Genomic DNA, 23,568 nt, shown 5'->3' with positions numbered 1-23,568 from the left:
TGTTATGTGGTTTTACCACAATTATAAATTTTTTAAAATTTTTAATAAAATCCAGTTAGGAAGGAAAAACAGATTCCCTCTTCTAACCAAACTGGAGAATCAGGAATTAGATTTACCATCCCGCCGGAAACAACCAAATGTGGACAAAATAGAGGAAGCAATGATTTTCAAGGCACTAGACATCCAACAACAAAGGACAATAATCTTCTGATTTGTTTAGTGTATATTTTTCCGGGGTCGATGTTACCATTTTAGCATTTTGTTCTCTCATTCACCTATTCTACTCTGGACAAAATGACAAGATGGAAAAACTCACCTCAAAAAAAAAGAACAAGAGGCAGTATTGAATGCCAGGGACCTAATCAATTCAGACATTAGTAAGACGATGGAACAGGAGTTCGGAATAACGATTATAAAGATACTACCTGGGCTTGAAGAAAGCATAAAAGACACTGGAGAATCCCTTTCTGGACAAATAAAACAACTAACATCTAACCAAGTTGAAATCAAAAAGACTATTAATGAGATGCAATCAAAAATGTGGAGGCTCTAACTGCTAGGATAAATGAGGCAAAAGAGAGAATTAGTGATATAGAAGATCAAATGATGGAAAATAAAGCTGAGAAAAAGAGAGATACACGCCTACTGGATCACAAGGGGAGAATTCAAAAGATAGGTGAAACCATAAAGTGAAACAATATTAGAATAATTCGGATGCCAGAAGAGAGAGAGGGGCAGAAGGTATAATGGAGCAAATTACAGCAGAGAAGAACTTCCATAATTTGGGGGAGGAAACAGGCATCAAAATCCAGGAGGCACAGAAACCACCACTCAAAATCAATAAAAATAGGTCAACACCCCAACATCTAATAGTAAAACTCACAAGTCTCAGAGACAAAGAGAAAATCCTGAAAGCAGCTCAGGACAAGAGGTCTGTAACTTCCAACGGTAGAAATATTAGATTGGCAGCAGACCTATCCACAGAGAGTTGGCAGGCAAGAAAGGACTGGCATGATATATTCAGGGTGCTAAATGAGAAAAATATGCAGCCAAGAATACTATATCCAGCTAGGATGTCATTCAAAATAGAAGGAGAGACAAAAAGCTTCCAGGACAAACAAAAACTAAAAGAATTTGCAAACACCAAACCAGCCCTACAAGAAATATTGAAAGGGGTCCTCTAAGCAAAGAAAGAGCCTAAAAGTAACATAGACCAGAAAGGAACAGAGACAATATACAGTAACAGTCACCTTAAAGGCAATACAACGGCACTAAATTCATATCTTTCAATAGTTACCCTGAATGTAAATTGGCTAAATGCCCCAATCAAAAGACACAGGGTATCAGATTGGATAAAAAAACAAGACCCATTGATATGCTGTCTGCAAGAGACTCATTTTAGACCCAAAGACACCTGAAGATTTAAAGTGAGGGGGTGGAAAACCATCTACCATGCGAATGGGCATCAAAAGAAAGCTGGGGTGGCAATCCTTATAACAGACAAATTAAATTTTAAACCAAAGACTATAATAAGAGAAGAGGAAGGACACTATATCATAATTAAAGGGTCTATCCAATAAGAAGCTCTAACAATTGTAAATATTTATGCCCCTAACATGGGAGCAGCCAATTATATAAGCCAATTATTTAAAAAATCAAAGAAACACATCAATAATAATACAGTAGTAATAGGGGACTTTAACAACCCCCTCACTGAAATGCACAGACCATCTAAGCAAAAGATCAACAAGGAAGTAAAGGCTTTAAATGACACACTGGACCAGTGTGTCTTCACTGATATATTCAGAACATTCCATCCCAAAGCCACAGAATACACATTCTTCTCTAGTGCCCATGAAACATTCTCCAGAACAGATCACATCCTGGGTCACAAATCAGGTCTCAACCAGTACCAAAAGACTGGGATCATTCCCTGCATATTTTCAGACAACAATGCTTTGAAACTGGAACTCAGTCGTAAGAGGAAAGTTGGAAAGAATTCAAATACATGGAGGCTAAGGAGCATCCTACTAAAGAATGAATGGGTCAGGGGCGCCCGGGTGGCTCAGTCGTTAAGCGTCTGCCTTTGGCTCGGGTCGTGATCCCAGAGTCCTGGGATCGAGCCCCGCATCGGGCTCCCTGCTCAGCTGGGAGTCTGCTTCTCCCTCTCCCTCTCCCCCTGCTTGTGTTCCCTCTTTTGCTGTGTCTCTCTCTGTCAGGTAAATAAATAAAAATTTAAAAAGAATAAAAAAGAATGAATGGGTCAACCAGGAAATTAAAGAATTTTAAAAATTCATGGAAACAAATGAAAATGAAAACACAACTGTTCAAAATCTTTGGGATGCAGCAAAGGTGGTCCTAAGAGGAAAGTATATAGCAATATAAGCCTTTCTCAAGAAACAAGAAAGGTCTCAAATACACAATCTAACTCTACACCTAAAGGACCTGGAGAAAGAACAGCAAATAAAGCCTAAACCAACCAGGAGAAGAGAAATAAGAAAGATTAGAGAAGCAATCAATGAAATAGAAACCAAAAGACCAGTACAACAGATCAATGAAACTGGGAGCTGGTTCTCTGAAAGAATTAGTAAGATTGATAAACCCCTAGACAGACTTATGAAAAAAAAAAGAGAGAAAGGACCCAAATTAATAAAATCATGAATGAAAGAGGAGAGAGCACAACCAACACCAAAGAAATGCAAACAATTATAAGAACATACTATGAGCAACTATATGCCAGCAAATTAGATAATCTGGAAGAAATAGATGCATTCCTAGAGATGTTATCAACTACCACAACTGAAACAGGAAGAAACAGAAAACGTGCACAGACCCATAAACACTAAGGAAATTGAAGCAGTAATCAAAAATCTCCGAAAACACAAGAACCCAGGGCCCGATGGCTTCCCAGGGGAATTCTACCAAACATTTAAAGAAGGATTAATACCTATTCTTCTGAAGCTGTTTCAAAAAATTGAAATAGAAGGAAAACTTCCAAACTCATTTTATGAAGCCAGCATTACCTTGATCCCAAAATCAAAGACCCCATCAAAAAGAACTACAGACCAATATCCCTGATGAACATGGATGCAAAAATTCTCACCAAAATACTAGCCAGTAGGATCCAACAGTACATTAAAAGGATTATTCACCATGACCAAGTGGGATTTATTCCTGGGCTGCAGGTTTGGTTCAACAACTGCAAATCAATCAATGTGATACAATACATTAATAAAAGAAAGAACAAGAACATATAATCCTCTCAATAGATGCAGAAAAAGCATTTGACAAACTACAGCATGCTTTCTTGATTAAAACTCTTCACAATGTAGGGATAGAGGGAACTTACCTCAATATCATAAAAGCCATCTATGAAAAGCCCACAGTGAATATCATCCTCAATGGGGAAAAACTGAGAGCTTTTCCCCTACGGTCAGGAAGACGGCAGGGATGTCCACTATCACCACTGCTGTTCAACTAGTACTAGAAGTCCTACCCACAGCAACCAGACAACAAAAAGAAATAAAAGTCATCTGAACTGGCATAGAAGAAACCAAACCCTCACTCTTTCCCGATGACATGATACTCTATGTGGAAAACCCAAAAGACTCCACCCCAAAACTGCTAGAACTCATACAGGAAATCAGCAAAGTGGCAGGACATAAAATCAATGCACAGAAATCACTTGCATTTCTATACACTAACAATGAGATAGAACGAAGAGAAATTAAGGAATCGATCCCATTTACAATTGCATCCAAAACCATAAGATATCTAGAAATAAATCTAACCAAAGATGCAAAGGATCTGTATTCAGAAAACTACAGAACACTCGTTAAAGAGATGGAGGAAGACACAAAGAAATGGGAAAACCTTCCATGCTCATGGATTGGAAGAACAAATATTGTTAAAATGTCTATGCTACCTAGAGCAATCTACACATTTAATGCAATCCCTATCAAAATACCATCAACTTTTTTCCCAGAGCCGGAACAAATAATCCTAAAATTTGTATGGAACCAGAAAAGACCCCAAATAGCCAGGTGAATGTTGAAAAAGAAAACCAAAACTGGGGGCATCACAATCCCGGACTTCAAGCTCTATTACAAAGCTGTCATCATCAACACAGTATAGTACTGGCACAAAAACAGACACGTAGATCAATGGAACAGAATAGAGAGCCCAGAAATGGACCCTCAACTCTATGGTCAACTAATCTTTGATAAAGCAGGAAAGAATGTCCAATGGAAAAAAGTCTCTTAAACAAATGATGTTAGGAAAATTGGACAGCCACATGCAGAAGAATGAAACTGAACCATTTCTTTACACTACACACAAAAATAGACTCAAAATGGATGAAAGACCTAAATGTGAGACAGGAATCCATCAAAATCCTTGAGGAGAACACAGGCAGCAACCTCTTTGACCTCAGCCGCAGCAACTTCTTCCTAGAAACATCGCCAAAGGCAAGGGAAGCAAGGGCAAAAATGAACTACTGGAACTTCATCAAGATAAAAAGCTTTTGCACAGCAAAGGAAACAGTCAACAAAACCAAAAGACAACCGACAGAATGGGAGAAGATACTTGCAAATGACATATCAGATAAAGGGCTAGTATCCAAAATCTATAAAGAACTTATCAAACTCAACACCCAAAGAACAAATAATCCAAGAAATGGGCAGAAGACATGAACAAACATTTCTGCAAAGAAGACATCCAAATGGCCATCAGACACATGAAAAAGTGCTCAACATCACTCGGCATCAGGGAAATCCAAATCAAAACCACAATGAGATACCACCTCACACCAGTCAGAATGGCTAAAATTAACAAGTCAGGAAACGACGGATGTTGGCGAGGATGCAGAGAAGGGGAACACTCCTACACTGCTGGTGGGAATGTCAGCTGGTGCAGCCACTCTGGAAAACGGTATGGAGGTTCCTCAAAAAGTTGAAAATAGAGCTACCCTACAACCCAGCAATTGCACTACTGGATATTTACCCCAAAGATACAAATGTAGTGATCCGAAGGGGCACGTGCACCCCAGTGTTTATAATAGCAATGTCCATAATAGCAAAACTAGGGAAAGAGCCTAGACGTCCATCAACAGATAAATGGATAAGGATAATGTGGTGTATATATACACGATGGAATATTATGCAGCCATCAAAAAAAAAAAAATGAAATCTTGCCATTTGCAACAATGTGGATGGAACTAGAGGTTACTATGCTAAGCAAAATAAGTCAATCAGAGAAAGATAAGTATCATATAATCTCAGTGATATGAGGAATTTGAGAAGTACGACAGAGGATCATAGGGGAAGGGAGGGAAAAATGAAACAAGATGAAACCAGAGAGGGACTCTTAATAAGAATCTCTTAATCTCAAACCATAAGAGACTCAATCTCAGGAAACAAACTAAGGGTTGCTGGAGTGGAGCGGGGTGGGAGGGATGGGTCGCTGGGTGATGAACACTGGGGAGGGTATATACTATGGTGAGCACTGTGAATTGTGTAAGACTGATGAATCATAGACCTGTACCCCTGAAACAAATAATACATTATATGTTAATAAAAAAATTTTTAAAAAAAGAAACAAAAGGGGCGCCTGGGTGGCTCAGTCAGTTAAGCGTCTGCCCTCGGCTCAGGTCATGATCCCAGGGTCCTGGGATCGAGCCCCGCATCGGGCTCCCTGCTCAGCGGGAAGCCTGCTTCTCCCTCTCCTACTTCCCCTGCTTGTGTTCCCTCTCTCGCTGTGTCTCTCTCTCTGTCAGATAAATAAATAAAATCTTTAAAAAAAAACAAAAACAAAAAACGTGGGTTGGTTTGTTTGTTTGAAGATTTTATTTATTTGACAGACAAAGAGAGAGCACAAGCAGGGGGAGAGGCAGGGAGAGGGAGAGGGAGAAGCAGGCTCCCCGTGGAGCAGGGAGCCCGATGTGGGGCTTGATCCCAGAACCGTGGGATCATCACCTGAGCTGAAGGCAGATGCTTAACTGACTGAGCCACCCAGGTGTCTCTGGGGGTTTTCTTTTGGTTTTTGGTTTTTGGGTTTTTTTAATGAAAAGAGCATTAATAATCAAATCTTCAAACATGTGAAGGGTAGAAATAATGGCAAAAAAAAAAAATTCTACTCTTAAGGAAAATTGTAAAACCATAAATAAAAGATGTTCAACAAACCCTAAACATAAAAAAACCTGAAGAAAACTACAAGATACATTAACTTTATATTGCTCAAGAATTTGTTACAAATTGCTCCATCATCTGCTGCTCCAGATGGCTGTGGAGAAACCTGTAGCTTAAATCCTTCATTGGGGGGTCGCACCAAAAAAAAAAAAAAAAAAAAATCCTGCATGTTTAACTTTTCTATATTCCATTTTCTTTTTCTGAAGTCCCCAGGTATCCACCCTTCTACCTATCCATCCAATATTTCCTGAGCCCAAACTATGTATTAGACACAGCCCTAAATGCTGCAGAATTAAGCATACAGTCTTTACCTTCAAAGGAGAGTCCCAGGAAGAGAAGAAAACACGTTAAGTAGCTGGGTCCAATGAAGAGTTCTAGTTTTTTGTGTTTTTTTTTTTAAGATTTTATTTATTTATTTGAGACAGAGAGAATGAGAGACAGAGAGCATGAGAGGGAGGAGGGTCAGAGGGAGAAGCAGACTCCCTGCCGAGCAGGGAGCCTGATGCGGGACTCGATCCCGGGACTCCAGGATCATGACCTGAGCCGAAGGCAGTTGCTTAACCAACTGAGCCACCCAGGCGCCCGAAGAGTTCTAGTTTTAACGACAGATGTGAGTGAGTCACTCTATATAGAGTGACCATGCAGCTTACTGTCTGTATCAGAATACTTCTGAGAAACAGATTCCTATTAATAACTACACCAAGACAACAGATGTAAACCTACACTATTTCAGCCAAATAAGGACATATGGTATAAGCTTAACAAGTAGTTACTTCTAATTGAAGAATAAGAGAAAGATTTGATAATAAGACATTGTGACGCATTAGTCAAATCCTGAAAGATACAAGTGGATATTTCCTAGCAGGACAGTAAATGAGCCAAACAGTATTACAAAGGCATGAAAAATGGTGGTTTTGAGTAAACTGTCCAAAGCTCAGTACAGATGGAGCTTATGGTTCAAGGGTTCACAATCAAAGACAATGCTAAAGATATAAGCATGGCCCAGATATAAAGAATATTATGTTTAGTAGTTCGGGTTTCATGATATGGGCAATGGGGAACCACTGAAGGCTTTTAATGAGAGGAAGTAATTAACTGTTCTCTGGAAACCTGTAGACCTTCAAAGCTCATCTCAAAGCTCAAAAGCTCATCTCCCACTTGATTCTAATTACCACAGTCCACCCAGGTGATGAAATGTTCTGGAATTAGATAGCAGTAATGGTTGCACTGTGAATATATTAAAGACTACCAAATTATACAGCTTAAAAGGATGAATTTTATAGTACATGAATTATATTTCAATTTTTAAAAATAAAACTAAATTTTTTAAAAAATCCTAAAATCAGTTCCTCAGAATGAAGGAAAATGATGGAACCCTAGATACACAGCATATGTCAGCTATATGCATACTGGTTATATACATTCTGTGACTATAGGCACAACAAAATGACTGAAAGAAAATACAACAAAATGTTAAAATGTAACTTCTTGACAGTTGAATTTTTCTACTTTATGATGTACAGACTTTCTAAAATTTTAACAATGAGTATGTATACTCCTTCACAAAAACATTAACAGTTGAAAAGGCATGCCATTTTTCCAAGATTCTTGCTATTAACTTTGGTGATTAACTGTTATATTCTCCTCTTAGCCTCAATATAAAATCAACTGAGTTTCACTGATTGTTTCAAATGAATTAATGCCATATTTCTAAACTCCTATTTTCCACATTTTGTGGGTCAAAGAACATAATTTAGAGAGCAAAACAAAAGCTTCAATGCTCACATCTGACAGCCAGACAATTAGGTAGTTTGAGTTATTCTTGGATTTGGAATTTTACAAAAACAATTTGCAAATGAAAATGTAGAAGAAACAGGAAACTACAGAGGACTGTTTTAATTAACTAACTGGAAAAACAGATATGGCAACTATAATTCTGGTCCAAGTAAACTGACATCATGAATCATATTGCTATTTTAAAACTTAGCAAGAGTCTATTATGCAGCTTTCATTTGTCCAAGTTTGGGGTGAAAATAAATAGTATTGCTCAGTTAAATCTGCAGATGATTAAACATCTAATTTTTAAGCATTATTTCCTACCTGGAATGCCCTCAGGCCGTGTCCAACAAAAATCTCTTCCTAAGAAATCTTTCCGTATCTAATGCCAATTCCTCTATACAACATCTTTCATTCCAAACTAACTAGATTTAATTTACTTCTCCTCTAAACCACCACTGGACTTTTAAAATACCAATCGTCAAGTTATTGTTTCATTTGAAGGTCTCCTCCATCACTACCAATTTTTCTCCACCCGTACTAAATGAATTAAAAAGTCTCAAAGGTGGGGCACCTGGGTGGCTCAGTCTTTGGGCGTCTGCCTTCGGCTTGGGTCATGATCCCAGGGTCCTGGGATCAAGCCCCGCATCGGGCTCCCTGCTCCGCGGGAAGCCTGCTTCTCCGAACTCTCCCACTCCCTGCCTGTGTTCCCTCTCTCACTGTCCCTCCCTCTGTCAAATAAATAAATAAAATCTTTAAAAAAAAAAAAAAAAGTCTCAAAGGTGAGGCCTTTTTTTCACCCCTCTGCCCTCTTGACATAGCAATTTGAACATGAAAGGCATTCAAAAAATAGTAGTTCAATGATAAACTATGCTAAGCTGTGGCAAATGCTTTTTCTTCCTTTTATTTTACTGATTATAATGCTGAGAAACTGTATCTTAAATGAGGTAACAAAAACAGAAATGTTCTTGCTGTTCCCGTGAACTCACTAGCAGAGCTGCCACACTGGCTGTGCAGTTTACAAACAGCGCAACTCCAAGGGTGCCAGTCACACGAACTATAATGAGAATGGAGCACCCTGGAGACGTGCAGTGCACAACACTTCCAACCTTACACAGTGGCTCTGTCAACCACTGGGGACACACACCCATGTATGTTCCAAATGTTTATGTATATATACATGTCATTTTATTACAAAATGACATTTTACTACAGCCCCACACAGTACACAGTACTCTTTGTTTTGTGACTGTATTTACTCTGCTCGGTCTCTGCCACTACATCCAACCATACTACCTTCTATCTTCCTTTCTAATCTTTACTACCTGGTTCATAATCATCCTCTCAACCTGGATTCCTACCATCACTCACTAGGAACCACATAATATTTTCCTTGATCTTACCTCCACTGCCCTTCTTCACACGACCTCAACCTCTCAACCTCTCAACCTCCCTAAGATCACATCCTGAACCTTCTCATCACCGCAAACAATACCTCAGAAATATCTAATACAAGCAGCCTATTCTCCCCTCAGTCTTCCCTCCTCTGGTTTGCATACTCCAATGTCTAGCTGGTAAAGAAAAACAAAGCACATGGGATAGGGGCCACAAGCATTCAAAACACTTGGAAAGTGATATTCCCTCTGTTAAACAAATACATATTTTATGCATGTGATTTTCATTAGGATCATCCTATCATTGAGAATTTAAATAAACATTCACAAGCCACTTCTTATCCAATAGTGGATAAAAACCAGAAAGAAGAGCAAATTTCACCTTAAGACAAGAAACCACATTCTCGTACAAATTCCAGAGAATTATTAGCCACATGTATTTCAATCTGGCTCATGAAAAAGATTCAACATTGAAGAAAGGTTAGAAATTTTAAATTTTAAAAATGTAAGTTAAGTAGTATCTCTGTAGAAAGGAGACCTGCAGCTGTGAGAAGTTATAATAAAGATGTAGAGTCCCTTTTTCCTCCAAAGAAAGGCAGTGAATGTGTGGCAAAGAGATAAACCATACAACCAAGGGGTGCCCGGGTGGCTCAGTCGTTAAACATCTGCCTTCGGCTCAGGTCATGATCCCAGGGTCTTGGAATCGAGCCCCGCATCAGGCTCCTGCTCAGTGGGAGGCCTACTTCTCCCTCTCCCACTCCCCCTGCTTGTGTTCTTGTTCTCGCTATCTCTCTGTCAAATAAATAAATAAAATCTTTAAAAAAAACAAAAACAGCAAAGAGAAAGATGAATAGTCTGAAGGCAAGCCTACCAGAGATTACTCTGCAAAGTATAAGCTTATTGTTGTATAGATTTGCACATGAAGTATAGCCTAACTTCTTAATCAAATAGCCTATTCACCCAAAAGCTAAAGAGAGCAAGTGGCAAACCTCAGAATAGCCAGGAAACTGGGTGCACTTGGACTGCCAAACATTAAACTGTATGCTTAACTCAAAGTATTAAAATCAATCTAAAACTATCACTGAAAGACCAAAATCCCAATAGAATGAGAAAACAAATCAACAAAGAAACAATGATATATAAGGAAATCCACAATACAATAAAAATTATATATCCAATTAAAAAGGAAAAATAGATTAGCAGAATGGTGTTGAGACAACAGTTTAGACAGTTGGAAATAAATAAAATCATACCCTTTATCTACTCCTTTCATCAAAATGTATTTCAGGTAGATCAAATATTTAAATATACAAATAAAACCATAGAAGTACTAGAAGGAAATACGGGTGAGTATTATAATAATTCTAAAGTAAAAATATGAACAATAGTAAGAAAAATAAGTAAAAATTTCTAAAAATGACACAAAAGCCAGATATTAAGAACTAAAATGTTCATAATTTTACCTACATAAATTCCTATATAAATTTAAATTTGTGCCACAAAAAACACCAAAAAAGTAAAATACATTTTTTCAAAATATGTGTCACAAATACCGTAACAGACAAAAATTTCTTATAAATCAGTAAGAAAAAGATGAACACCCAATAGAAAAACATATAAAGGATCTGAACCAGCAACTCACAGAAGAAATAGAGTAAATCATAAGGAAGTAACAAAATGTTAAACCTCATTAACAATTCACATAAATGCAAAAAAAAAAGGGGAGGGGGGTGGGAGGATGGGTTAGCCTGGTGGTGGGTATTGAGGAGGGCACGTTCTGCGTGGAGCACTGGGTGTTATGCACAAACAATGAATCATGGAACACTTCATCTAAAACTAATGATGTAATGTATGGGGATTAACATAAGAATAAAAAAATATATATATATAAAAAAATGCAAAAAAAAGTAAACATTTATTTACTCTGTGTCAGACACTAGTATCAAGCACTTTATAAACTATCCAAATTTATCTTCACAACAGCACCAAAATTTAAGTACTGTCTTTAGCCTCCCTTCACTACTGAATAAATTATTTAAATCCCTCATATACTAACTGATGAAGCCAATAAGGCACCAACAGTTAGAGTCAGAGCTCTTAACTACTATGCTATATTGTCTTATAAAAAAGAATTCCTGGGCGCCTGGGTGGCTCAGTTGGTTAAGCAACTGCCTTCGGCTCAGGTCATGATCCTGGAGTCCCGGGATGGAGTCCCTCATCGGGCTCCCTGCTCAGCAGGGAGTCTGCTTCTCCCTCTGACCCTCCTCCCTCTCATGCTCTCTCTATCTCATTCTCTCTCTCAAATAAATAAATAAATAAATAATTCCTTCTCTCATCAAATTAGAAAATATTCAACTTTCAAAACCCAGTGTTAAAGACAGTGTACAAATTCTTTAAATATGGTTGGTAGACTTGTGCATAGGTTCAAACTTTCTGGAAAGAAGGGTACTAAGTATACCTGTCAATGTAGTACAATGTGCACGCCCTCAAACATAGCATACTTAACAAGGTAGAGCTATTACCATCCCCTCCTTAGGAGCACTACTCCTCTTACGCTCCAAGCTGTAGTACTACCAATGAGTGCCTGGCCTCCACTGTCATTCTTCCATAGGTATGTAAGTCAGGCAAGGCCCTTTGGAGTCTTCCCTGGGAATGACATAAGGATGTTGGAAGAAAAAGTTCTCTTTCTGCTTACACTACAATGCAACTTGCCTCTCATTTGAAAGAGTCTTCATGAAGAATGAGACCAAAGAGACAAGTAAAGCGAAGAAAGAGAATGACAGAGCCTGCCCAGTATCCTTTGCGGCCCCAGATCCATCCTGAAGCAGGCCAAGCTGAAACAATTATTTGTGCCAATCAAGTTCTTTTTTCCCTCAGTTACGTTAAGTTGGACTTCAGTTACTTGCAATCAAAAGATTCTTAATACACATTATAAACTCACCTCTAAGAATCTTCTCATTATAAAAATTGCACAATTTTGGAGTACAAGATGGCTGAGGAGTAGGAGACCTTAATTTCAACTGGTCCCAGAAATTCAGCTAGATAGGTATCAAATCATTCCTAACAGCTGAGAACTCAACCAGAAATCAAAGAAAAGAATAGCTGCAACCCTACAAAGAGAAAAGCGACCACTTTCTGCAAGGTAGGAGGGGCAGAGAAGTGAGTCTGAGGCGATATATGGGAAGACAGACTGCAGGGGGAAGGAGCTTCCATCACCCAACTACCAGCAAGGGACAGAGCAGCAGAGCACAAAATTGGAACTTTTAGAAATCTGCTCCAGTGGGAGACCACTCAGGTGGCTAAGCGGGGGAGGGGGGTGGAACCCTCGCTGAGACAGTGCGATCTCAGGATCCCTGGGGTCAAAGGAAAACCGGGGGTGCCTAAGTGAGGCAGAGTTCCCAGGTATTGGAGCGGGGAAAGTGGCTGCAAAGAGTGAGCCCAGGAGTGGGCCGTCAGCTCAGGGCTACCATAAACCACAAACTGCGACACAGTAAGGCAACTGTTCTCCTAGCAGGGGCCCAACAAGTGGCAGAACCGGCAAAACCCCCCCTTTCTCCCCCGGGGAGGAGTGGTGGGGGAGCATGCTGCAGTTGTCTACAGGGTTTGGAGACTCAAAACAGGGTCATATGCCTGAGATATAAATGCTGAGTGACAGGCCAGGTGAGCACGGAGTGGGAAGGAGACCAGGGACACAGGAGTGATTGACTGTTTTCTCTGAGGGCACACTAAAGAGTGGGGCCCAGAGCTTTCGGCTCCAGGGCGGAGATTGGAAGGACACCATTTTCATTCTCATCCTCTAAGGCTGTGTGGAAAGCCTTCAGGGAACAAAAGCCACAGAGAGCAAACCTGAGCACTGCTTAGCCAGGCCCCCTGGCAAGGGTGATACAATTCGGCCTGGGGCAAATGCACTTGACAATCAATCCAACAGGACCCTCCCCCAGAAGATCAGCAAGGACATCCAGCCAAGACCAACCTTACTGATCAGTGAGAACTGCAAAACTCCACCACAAGGGGAATAGACATAGAATTCATGGCTTTTACTCCCATGCTTCCTTAGTCTTTCAACTTTAATTTTTTTTTCTTTCCTTTTTCAACCAATTTCTTATTCTATCAACTCCTTTTTTAAATCTTTTTTAATTTTCATTTTTTACATTCTATCCCTTCATTATACTTAATCTTATTTTGTATATATATATGTTTTTCTTTCTTTACAATTTTGGGATTCTTTTTTTTTTTTTTTAAAGATTTTATTTATTTATTTAACAGAGAGATAGCGAGAGCAGGAACACAAGCAGGGCGAGTGGGAGAGGGAGAAGCAGGCTTCCCGCCAAGCAGGGAGCCCGATGCGGGACTCGATCCCAGGACCCTGGGATCATGACCTGAGCCGAAGGCAGACGCTTAACGACTGAGCCACCCAGGTGCTCCAATTTTGGGATTTAACAGAACAAAATATACCCAAAATCTAGAGTATGACTCTGCTTTATTCACTTGTCTGGTCATATTCTCTTTTATGTTGTTTTTTATTTTCTTCTTCTTTTCTCGTTTGTTTTGTTTTGTTAAAGTCTTTTTTATTTTCATCTTTACAATTACATTCTATTCTTTCAATGTACTTATTTTTGTATATATAAGTTTATCTTTTTATACAATTTTGAGATGGAGTTTCTTCTAACAAAATGACCAAAATACACACAGGAGATAGTGTATTGCTCTGTTCCCTTCACATGTCTGTTTAATCCCTTCCATTTTGTTGTTGTTCGTTTTTTTTCTCTTTTGTTTTTTCCTTGTCTTTAAATTTCCAAGTTTATAATTACATTCCATCCTTACATTGCCTTTAATTTTATTTTTGTACATATATAAGTTTTTCTTTCTTTACAGTTTTGGGATCTAGTTTTTGGAAAAAAAAAAAAAAAAAAACAGACCAAAATACACATGGAATACAGTGTATTGCTCTATTCTACTAACCTGTCTGACCATATTCTTTTTATCTCCTTTTTTCCCCCCCTCCCAGTTTCAGGTCTCTTTTGATTTCCTTAGGGTATATTTCTCTGGGGTCGTTGTTGCCACTTTAGTATTTTGTTCTCTTGTTCAGCTATTCTTCACTGGAAAGAATGACAAGATAAAAAAACTCACCTCAAAAAACTGAACAAGAGGCAGTATTGAATGCCAGAGACCTAATCAATATGGACATAGTAGGTTGTCGGAAGAGGAGTTCAGAATAACGATTATAAAGATACTGCCTGGGCTTGAAGAAAGCATAAAAGACACTGGAGAATCCCTTTCTTGAGAAATAAACAACTAATATCTAACCAAGTCGAAATCAAAAAGGCCATTAATGACATGCAATAAAAAATGTGGAGGCTCTAACTGCTAGGATAAATGAGGCAGAAGAGAGAATTAGTGATATAGAAGACCAAATAATGGAGAAAAAGAAGCTGAGAAAAAGAGAGATACACACCTACTGGAACACAAGAGGAGAATTCGAGAGAGGGGTGAAACCATAAAGTAAAACAATATTAGAATAATTCAGATGCCAGAAGAAGGGGAGAGAGGGGCAGAAATATTGGAGCAAATTATAGCGGAGAACTTCCTTAATCTGGGGAAGGAAACAGGCATCAAAATCCAGGAGGCACAGAGGACCCCCTCAAAATCAGTAAAAATAGGTCAACACCCTGACATATAATAGTGAAACTTACAAATCTCAGAGGCAAAGAAAATCCTGAAAGCAGCTCAGGACAAAAGGTCTGTAACCTACAAGGATAGAAACATTAGATTGGCAGCAGACCCTTCCACAGAGACCTGGCAGGCAAGAAAGGACTGGCATGATATATTCAGGGTGCTAAATGAGAAAAATATGCAGCCAAGAATACTTTATCCAGCTAGGATGTCATTCAAAATAGAAGGAGTGATAAAAAGGTTTCAAGACAAACAGCAACTAAAAGAATTTGTGATCACCAAACCGGCCATACAAGAAATATTGAAAGGGGTCCTCTAAGCAAAGAGAGAGCCCAAAAGTAACATAGACCAGAAAGGAACAGAGACAATATACAGTAACAGTCACCTTACAGGCAATACAATGGCACTAAATCCCTATCTTTCAATAGTGACACTGAATGGGCTAAATGCCCCAATCAAAAGACAAAGGGCATCAGATTGGATAAAAAAGCAAGACCCATCAATATGCTGTCGGCAAAAGGCTCATTTTAGACCCAAAGACACCTCCAGATTTAAAGTGAGGGGGTAGAATACCATTTATCATACTAATGGACATCCAAAGAAAGCTGAGGTGGCAATCCTTATATCAGACAAATTAGATTTTAAACCAAAGACTGGAATAAGAGATGAGGAAGGACACTATACCATAATTAAAGGGTCTATCCAACAAGAAGATCTAGCAATTTTAAGTATTTATGCCCCTAACATGGGAGCAGCCAATTATATAAGCCAACTGAAAACAAAATTAAGGAAACACATTGATAATAATACAAGAACAGTAGGAGACTTTAACACCCCACTCACTGCAATGGACAGATCATCTAAGCAGAAGATCAACAAGGAAATAAGGGTCTGAATGACACACTGGACCAGATGGACTTCACAGATATATTCAGAACATCCCAACCCAAAGCAACAGAATACACATTCTTCTCGAGTGCCCATGGAACATTCTCCAGAATAGATCACATCCTGGATCACAAATCAGATCTCAACCGGTACCAAAAGACTGGGATCATTCCCTGCATATTTTCAGACAACAATGCTTTGAAACTGGAACTCAGTCGTAAGAGGAAAGTTGGAAAGAATTCAAATACGTGGAGGCTAAGGAGCATCCTACTAAAGAATGAATGGGTCAACTAGAAAAGTAAAGAAGAATTTAAAGAATTCATGGAAACAAATGAAAATGAAAACACAACTGTTCAAAATCTTTGGGATGCAGCAAAGGCAGTCCTAAGAGGAAAGTATATAGCACTACAAGCCTTTCTCAAGAAACAAGAAAGGTCTCAAATACACAACCTAACCCTACACTTAAAGGAGCTAGAGAAAGAACAGCAAATAAAGCCTAAACACAGCAGGAGAAGAGAAATAAGAAAGATTAGAGCAGAAATCAATGAAATAGAAACCAAAAGACCAGTACAACAGATCAATGAAACTGGGAGGTGGTTCTCTGAAAGAATTAATAAGATTGATAAACCCCTAGACAGACTTATCAAAAAGAAAAGAGAAAGGACCCAAATTAATAAAATCATGAATGAAAGGGGAGAGATCACAACCAACACCGAAGAAATACAAACTATTATAAGAACATTTTATGAGCAACTATATGCCAACAAATTAGGCAATCTTGAAGAAATCTTGAAGAAATAGACACATTCCTAGAGATGTATAAACTACCACAACTGAAACAGGAAGAAACAGAAAACCTGAACAGACCCATAAACACTAAGGAAATTGAAGCAGTAATCAAAAATCTCCCAAAAAACAAGAGCCCAGGGCCAGATGGCTTCCCAGGGGAATTCTACCAAACATTTAAAGAAGAATTAATATTTTCTTTTGAAGCTGTTACAAAAAATTTGAAATAGAAGGAAAACTTCCAAACTCCTTCTATGGGGCCAGCATTACCTTGATCCTAAAACCAGACAAAGACCCCACCAAAAAGGAGAATTCCAGACTAATGTCCCTGATGAACATGGATGCAAAAATTCTCACCAAAATACTAGCCAGTAGGATCCAACAGTACATTAAAACGATTATTCACTACACCCTGGTGGGATTTATTCCTGGGATGCAAGGGTAGTTCAACATCCAGAAATCAATCAACGTAATACACTGTATTAATAAAAGAGAGGACAAGAACCATATAATCCTCTCAATAGATGCAGAAAAAGCATTTGACAAATTACAGCATCCTTTCTTGATTAAAGCTCTTCACAGTGTAGGGATAGAGGGTACATACCTCAATATCATAAAAGCCATCTATGAAAAGCCCACAGCGAATATCATCCTCAATGGGGAAAAACTGAGAGCTTTTCCCCTACGGTCAGGAAGACGGCAGGAATGTCCACTATCACCACTGCTGTTCAACATAGTACTAGAAGTCCTAGCCTCAGTAATCAGACAACAAAAAGAAATAAAAGGCATCTGAATTGGCATAGAAGAAACCAAACCCTCACTCTTTCCCGATGACATGATACTCTATGTGGAAAACCCAAAAGACTCCACCCCAAAACTGCTAGAACTCATACAGGAAATCAGCAAAATGGCAGGACATAAAATCAATGCACAGAAATCACTTGCATTTCTATACACTAACAATGAGATAGAACGAAGAGAAATTAAGGAATCGATCCCATTTACAATTGCATCCAAAACCATAAGATATCTAGAAATAAATCTAACCAAAGATGCAAAGGATCTGTATTCAGAAAACTACAGAACACTCGTTAAAGAAATGGAGGAAGACACAAAGAAATGGGAAAAACTTCCATGCTCATGGATTGGAAGAACAAATATTGTTAAAATGTCTATGCTACCTAGAGCAATCTACACATTTAATGCAATCCCTATCAAAATACCATCAATTTTTTTCCTAGAGCTGGAACAAATAATCCTAAAATTTGTATGGAACCAGAAAAGACCTCAAATAGCCAGGGGAATGTTGAAAAAGAAAACCAAAACTGGGGGCATCACAATCCCGGACTTCAAGCTATATTGCAAAGCTGTAATCATCAACACAGTATAGTACTGGCACAAAAACACACACATAGATGAATGGAACAGAATAGGGAACCCAGAAATGGACCCTCACCACTGTGGTCAACTAATCTTCAACAAAGCTGGAAAGAATATCCAATGGAAAAAAGACAGACTCTTCAATAAATGGTGTTGGGAAAATTGGACAAACACATGCAGAAGAATGAACCTGGACCATTTCCTTACACCATACACAAAAATAGACACACAATGGATGAAAGACCTAAATGTGAGACAGGAATCCATCAAAATCCTTGAGGAGAACACAGGCAGCAACCTCTGTCACAGCAGCTTCTTGCTAGACACGTCTCCAAAGGCAAGGGAAGCAAGGACAAAAATGAACTATTGGAACTTCATCAAGATAAAAAGCTTTTGCACAGGTGACAAAACCAAAAGACAGCCAACAGACTGAGAGAAGATATTTGCAAATGCTATATCAGATAAAGGGCTAGTATCCAAAATCTACAAAGAACTTATCAAATTCAACACCCAAAGAACAAATAATCTAGTCAAGAAATGGGCAGAAGGCATGAACAGACACTTCTCCAAAGAAAACATCCCAATGGCCATCAGACACATGAAAAAGTGCTTGACATCACTCAGCATCACTTGGCATCAGGGAAAAACAAATCAAAACCACAATGAGATACCACCTCACTCCAGTCAGAATGGCTAAAATTAACAAGTTGGTGGGAATGCAAGTTGGTACAGCCACTCTGGAAAACGTATGGAGGTTCCTCAAAAAGTTGAAAATAGAGCTATCCTACAACCCAGCAGTTGCACTACTGGGTCTTTACCCCAAAGATACAAATGTAGTGTCAGAAGGGGCACCTGCACCCCAATGTTTATAGCAGCAATGTCCACAATAACCAAACTATGGAAAGAGTCCAGATGTCCATCGACAGATGAATGGATAAAGAAGATGTGGTATATATATATACAATGGAATACTACTCAGCCATCAAAATAATGAAATCTTGCCATTTGCAATGACATGGATGGAACTAAAGGGTATTATGCTAAGCGAAACAAGTCAATCAGAGAAAGACAATTATCATATGTTCTTAATGATATGTGGAATTTAAGAAACAGAACAGAGGACCATAGGGGAAGAGAGGAAAAAATAAGCCAAAACCAGAGAGGGAGGCAAACCATAAGAGACTCATAATCATAGCAAACAAACTGCAGGTTGCTAGAGGAGAGGGGTGGAGGGACAGGGTAACTGCATGATGGACATTAAGGAGGACACGTGATGTAATGAGCACTTGGTATTATATAAGACTGATGAATCACAGACTATACGTCTGACACCAATAATACACTGTATGTTAATTAACTGAATTAAAATTTTTTTAACTCTTTAAAAAAAATTGTACAATTGTGAAAGGAAAAAAGTATAAGGATATGCATTCAAGTGTCTTCCAATTAAAAAAAAAATCAAAATATCCACCAAAAGAGGACTGGTTAAATAAATTACAGAACTATTTCTTAAATTTGCCTGATTAAAATCACTTGGGCGGGGCACCTGGGTGGCTCAGTCGGTTAAGCTTCTGCCTTTGGCTCAGGTCATGATCCCAGGGTCCTGGGGTCAAGCCCCGCATCAGGCTCCCTGCTCCACAGGAAGCCTGCTTCTCCCTCTCCCACTCCCCGTGCTTGTGTTCCCTCTCTCGCTGTGTCTCTCTCTGTCAAATAAGTAAATAAAATCTTAAAAAATAAATAAAATAAAATCACTTGGGCACTTATTAATAAGTACAGATGACTCTGTCCCTGGGAGAGTCTAATTCATTAGGTTGAGGTTGGGTTATGGAGATGGGTCATAGTTTTAAAGAGCATCCACCACAATTTTCACAGTCAAGAGAGTTTGGATACCCCAAACTATGGTGTTTACATATACAATGGTATACCATTCAGACATTTATGTGAGAAAGATATCCAAACCAAATTGCTACGTGGGGGGGAAAAGACAAGTTACAAAACACATGTACCATTTGGTTCTTTTCATACAAAATATTTAACTATACATGTGTGTACATATTTCACCAGAGCGCTCATTTTCAACCAAGGCAGAGGTTTCACGATTATTCAGAATCTTATTGGATTATAAAGGAACCCAACTACACTAAAGAATCTATGTTCTGAGTTCTCTTACTAATATGAATGTTACATTCCACAGGAACGGAGGTAAGATTGAACACTCTGTCACAGAGAAAAGTCTGGAATAATGTTCATCAAAATGGTAATAGAAGTTACTCCAATAGTAGGTCTGGTGATTTTTACCAGATTTTTCCTAATATTCTAAAGCATTTTTATTTTTATTTACAATGAACAGGTATTTTCAGAATTGGGAAGAAAGCTGTTTATATGGGAGAAAGTTAAAATATTTTTAATCAAGTAATTTTATGATTATTAAATATATTTTCTGAAATGGGAAAATTCAGGGACACCTGGGTGGCTTAGTCGTTAAGCATCTGCCTTCGGCTCAGGTCATTATCCCAGGGTCCTGGGATCGAGCCCCGCATCAGGCTCCCTGCTCAGCAGGAAGCCTGCTTCTCCCTCTCCCACTCCCCCTGCTTATGTTCCCTCTCTCACTGTCTCTCTGTCAAATAAATAAATAAAATCTTCTAAAAAAAAAAAAAAACGGGAAAATTCTCATCAGGTTTTAAAATTCAAATGTATAAATATAGTGGTCGTTGGGGCGCCTGGTTGGCTCAGTCGTTAAGTGTATGCCTCTGGCTCAGGTCGTGATCCCAGAGTCCTGGGATCGAGCCCCGCATCAGGCTCCCTGCTTAGCAGGAAGCCTGCTTCTCCCTCTCCCACTCCCCCTGCTTGTGTTCCCTCTCTCTCTGTGTCTCTCTCTGTCAAATAAATAAAATCTTTAAAAAAAAAAAAAAAAAAGTATAGTGGTTGCTTTCAAAGGCATGATTCTCTTTAAACAACAACTATTAGTTCTTACACCTAAAAAGCCAAGGGGAAATGTGATATGTTGTATCACATAATTAAAATTCAATTGACAAGTAAAACAATAAAATAAAATTAGTCTTTTCAACAAGAATTATTTTTTCAATCACAAAGAGCAAAAAAAAATTAAGATTTAATTTTGTTCACTTATTCTCATAGCCAAGACAATGATCAAGTGAGAGTAAGTGAAGGTAAGAGTTAAATAAAATTTAACATCCTAATAACAAACTGGATTACTTTCTTTATATGTCAATTATACCTCAAAAAAAATCTTTAGGGCACCTGGGTGGCTCAGTTGGTTGAGCGACTGCCTTCGGCTCAGGTCATGATCCTGGAGTCCCGGGATCGAGTCCCGCATCGGGCTCCCTGCTCAGCAGGGAGTCTGCTTCTCCCTCTGACCCTCCTCCCTCTCATGCTCTCTCTATCTCATTCTCTCTCTCAAATAAATGAATAAAATCTTTAAAAAAAAAAAAAAAAAAAATCTTTAAAAAACTAGATTATAAGTTTCCTATTGAATTAATAAAAATACACATTTAGGGGAGCCTTTAGTCAGTTAAGTGTCCAACTCCTGATTTTAGCTCAGGTCATGATCTCAGGCTTGTGACACTGAGCCCCGCTTCGGGCTCCACGCTTGACATGGATCCTGCTTAAGATTCTTTGTCTCCCTCTCCTTCTGGCCCCCCTACTAAGAAAAAATATATATATATATATATATATATTTACTTGAAAGAAAAAGAAAAATAGCAGTGTCTAATTTAAAAAAAACATAAGACTTACCCCATCCAAGAGAGTATTTGATAAATGTATACGGAGATCTTTACGAAATGGAAATTCCAGATTTGAAACATGAAACACTGAATTATCTCTATCAATCATAAAAACTTCATTTGTGCCATCAATCAACATCATATACCTGTAAATGAAACATTAAAAGGATATATTAACAGTATAATTCAAGTATAGGATCATAAGAAATAGTTATTTTTCCTTAGACTTACAATAGCTGCACAGAATAATGATCCTGGAGTCCCCCAACCCCAACAATTATCATTCAGATTAAAGTACCACAAATAACAAATACTTTTTTAAAACAATTTTTTTTTCCTACAAAAACACACAGGGTATGGAGAAATCAAAGTTTTTTACGGAGACAATGTGATGTTGAAGTGCAACCTTATGACCCACGTTAGGAGAAAATAGTACTCTAATTTTCTTTTTTAAAGATTTTATTTATTTTTTTGACAGAGAGAGACACAGCAAGAGGGAACACAAGCAAGGGGAGTAGGAGAGGGAGAAGTAGGCTTCCAGCCAAGCAGGGAGCCCAATGCGGGGCTCGATCCCAGGGCTCTGGGATCATGACCTGAGCCGAAGGCAGACACTTAATGACTGAGCCACCCAGGCCCCCCAGTTCTCTAATTTTTATTAGATCTTAAACATCAAAGTTTACAAAACACACATACACTTATATGCAATTACTGACTTTATCAGCCCAACAACTTTATGAATTAGTTATTACTCTCCACTTTGCAGTAGGAAAAAAGAGAAAGTAACTGATTTGCAAACGGCTGGACTTCAAAGTATCCAATGTTCTTTCTACTACTCTACAGTTAGCAAAATAGCTAACCCCTCTCTTTGATTCAAGATTATGATATAGCCAGCCGGTGTATATAGCCAGCCGGCGTTGGTGGTATAGTGGTGAGCATAGCTGCCTTCCAAGATTATGATATAGCCAGATTATCACCATTTCAAGACAGTTCTCTTTCATTCCCGTAAAATTAAAAATTGTAAAACATATTAAACATTAAACACAAAACATTTTAAACATTTTAAACATTCCTGAGAATTTTTATCAGCCCTTATCTTCTTAGAGCCAATCAATTTATGGGGGGATTTATATACTTTAATAGGCATCATTCCCTCAAATGGTCAAGTTACCATCACTGCTTCCCCACCAGTGGATCACCAAGAAAGAAGCTGTACTTCACACTATATATAAAAATAAAGTCCAAATGCATTCAAGTTGAAGAAATTACAGATGGATAGGCTATGCTATCAAATGAATAATGGCAAGATTGGGGGTGAAAATGAAGATGATATCCAGGTACCAAAATCTTCAAATGAGAGAAAACTGACAGCAATAAGTCAGAACATTAAAAGGCATAAGACCCAAAAGAACAGAATTTTATTTTATTAAGTTGTTCTTGCTTGCTGTTCTTTTAGAGTGGAAGAGTAATAGTCTGGATGTACCACTGAAAATGGAAGAGAATGCTGACTGGTCTTGCCCAACCTCATGCCCACAAGGTATTTCAGAAAAAAGAAGCAACAACTGAAAGATGTACCTCAATCAAGTTAAGGCCAGGAGGTAGAAAAACGAAGAGATGGAAGTTAACATAGCAGAGGTTAATGTTACAGAGGATAATTTGTTCCCCATGAACAAGTGTTCTAAATAGCAAATAAACATGTTTAGGAGAGGAGAGAAGAAATGGGAGAGCTGATTAAGGTACAAG

At 38.5% G+C, this 23,568-nt stretch overlaps 1 protein-coding gene across 2 annotated transcripts in view; it reads right to left on the bottom strand.

Moving 5' to 3' along the window:
* Positions 1–23,568, bottom strand: part of RNGTT (RNA guanylyltransferase and 5'-phosphatase) — a 314,738-nt gene that overhangs the window by 207,361 nt on the left and 83,809 nt on the right. For both annotated transcript variants that reach the window (XM_021693072.2, XM_044917197.1), the window contains exon 9: positions 21,839–21,974. In XM_021693072.2, the coding sequence (XP_021548747.1) occupies positions 21,839–21,974 (136 nt within the window). The remainder of the gene's footprint in view (positions 1–21,838; positions 21,975–23,568) is intronic.

This window comes from Neomonachus schauinslandi, chromosome 8 (genome assembly GCF_002201575.2).
Source record: "Neomonachus schauinslandi chromosome 8, ASM220157v2, whole genome shotgun sequence".
Classification (NCBI taxonomy): Eukaryota; Metazoa; Chordata; class Mammalia; order Carnivora; family Phocidae; genus Neomonachus; species Neomonachus schauinslandi.
Note: the sequence above shows the minus strand (reverse complement) of the source record. Positions and strands in the feature narration are given on the sequence as shown.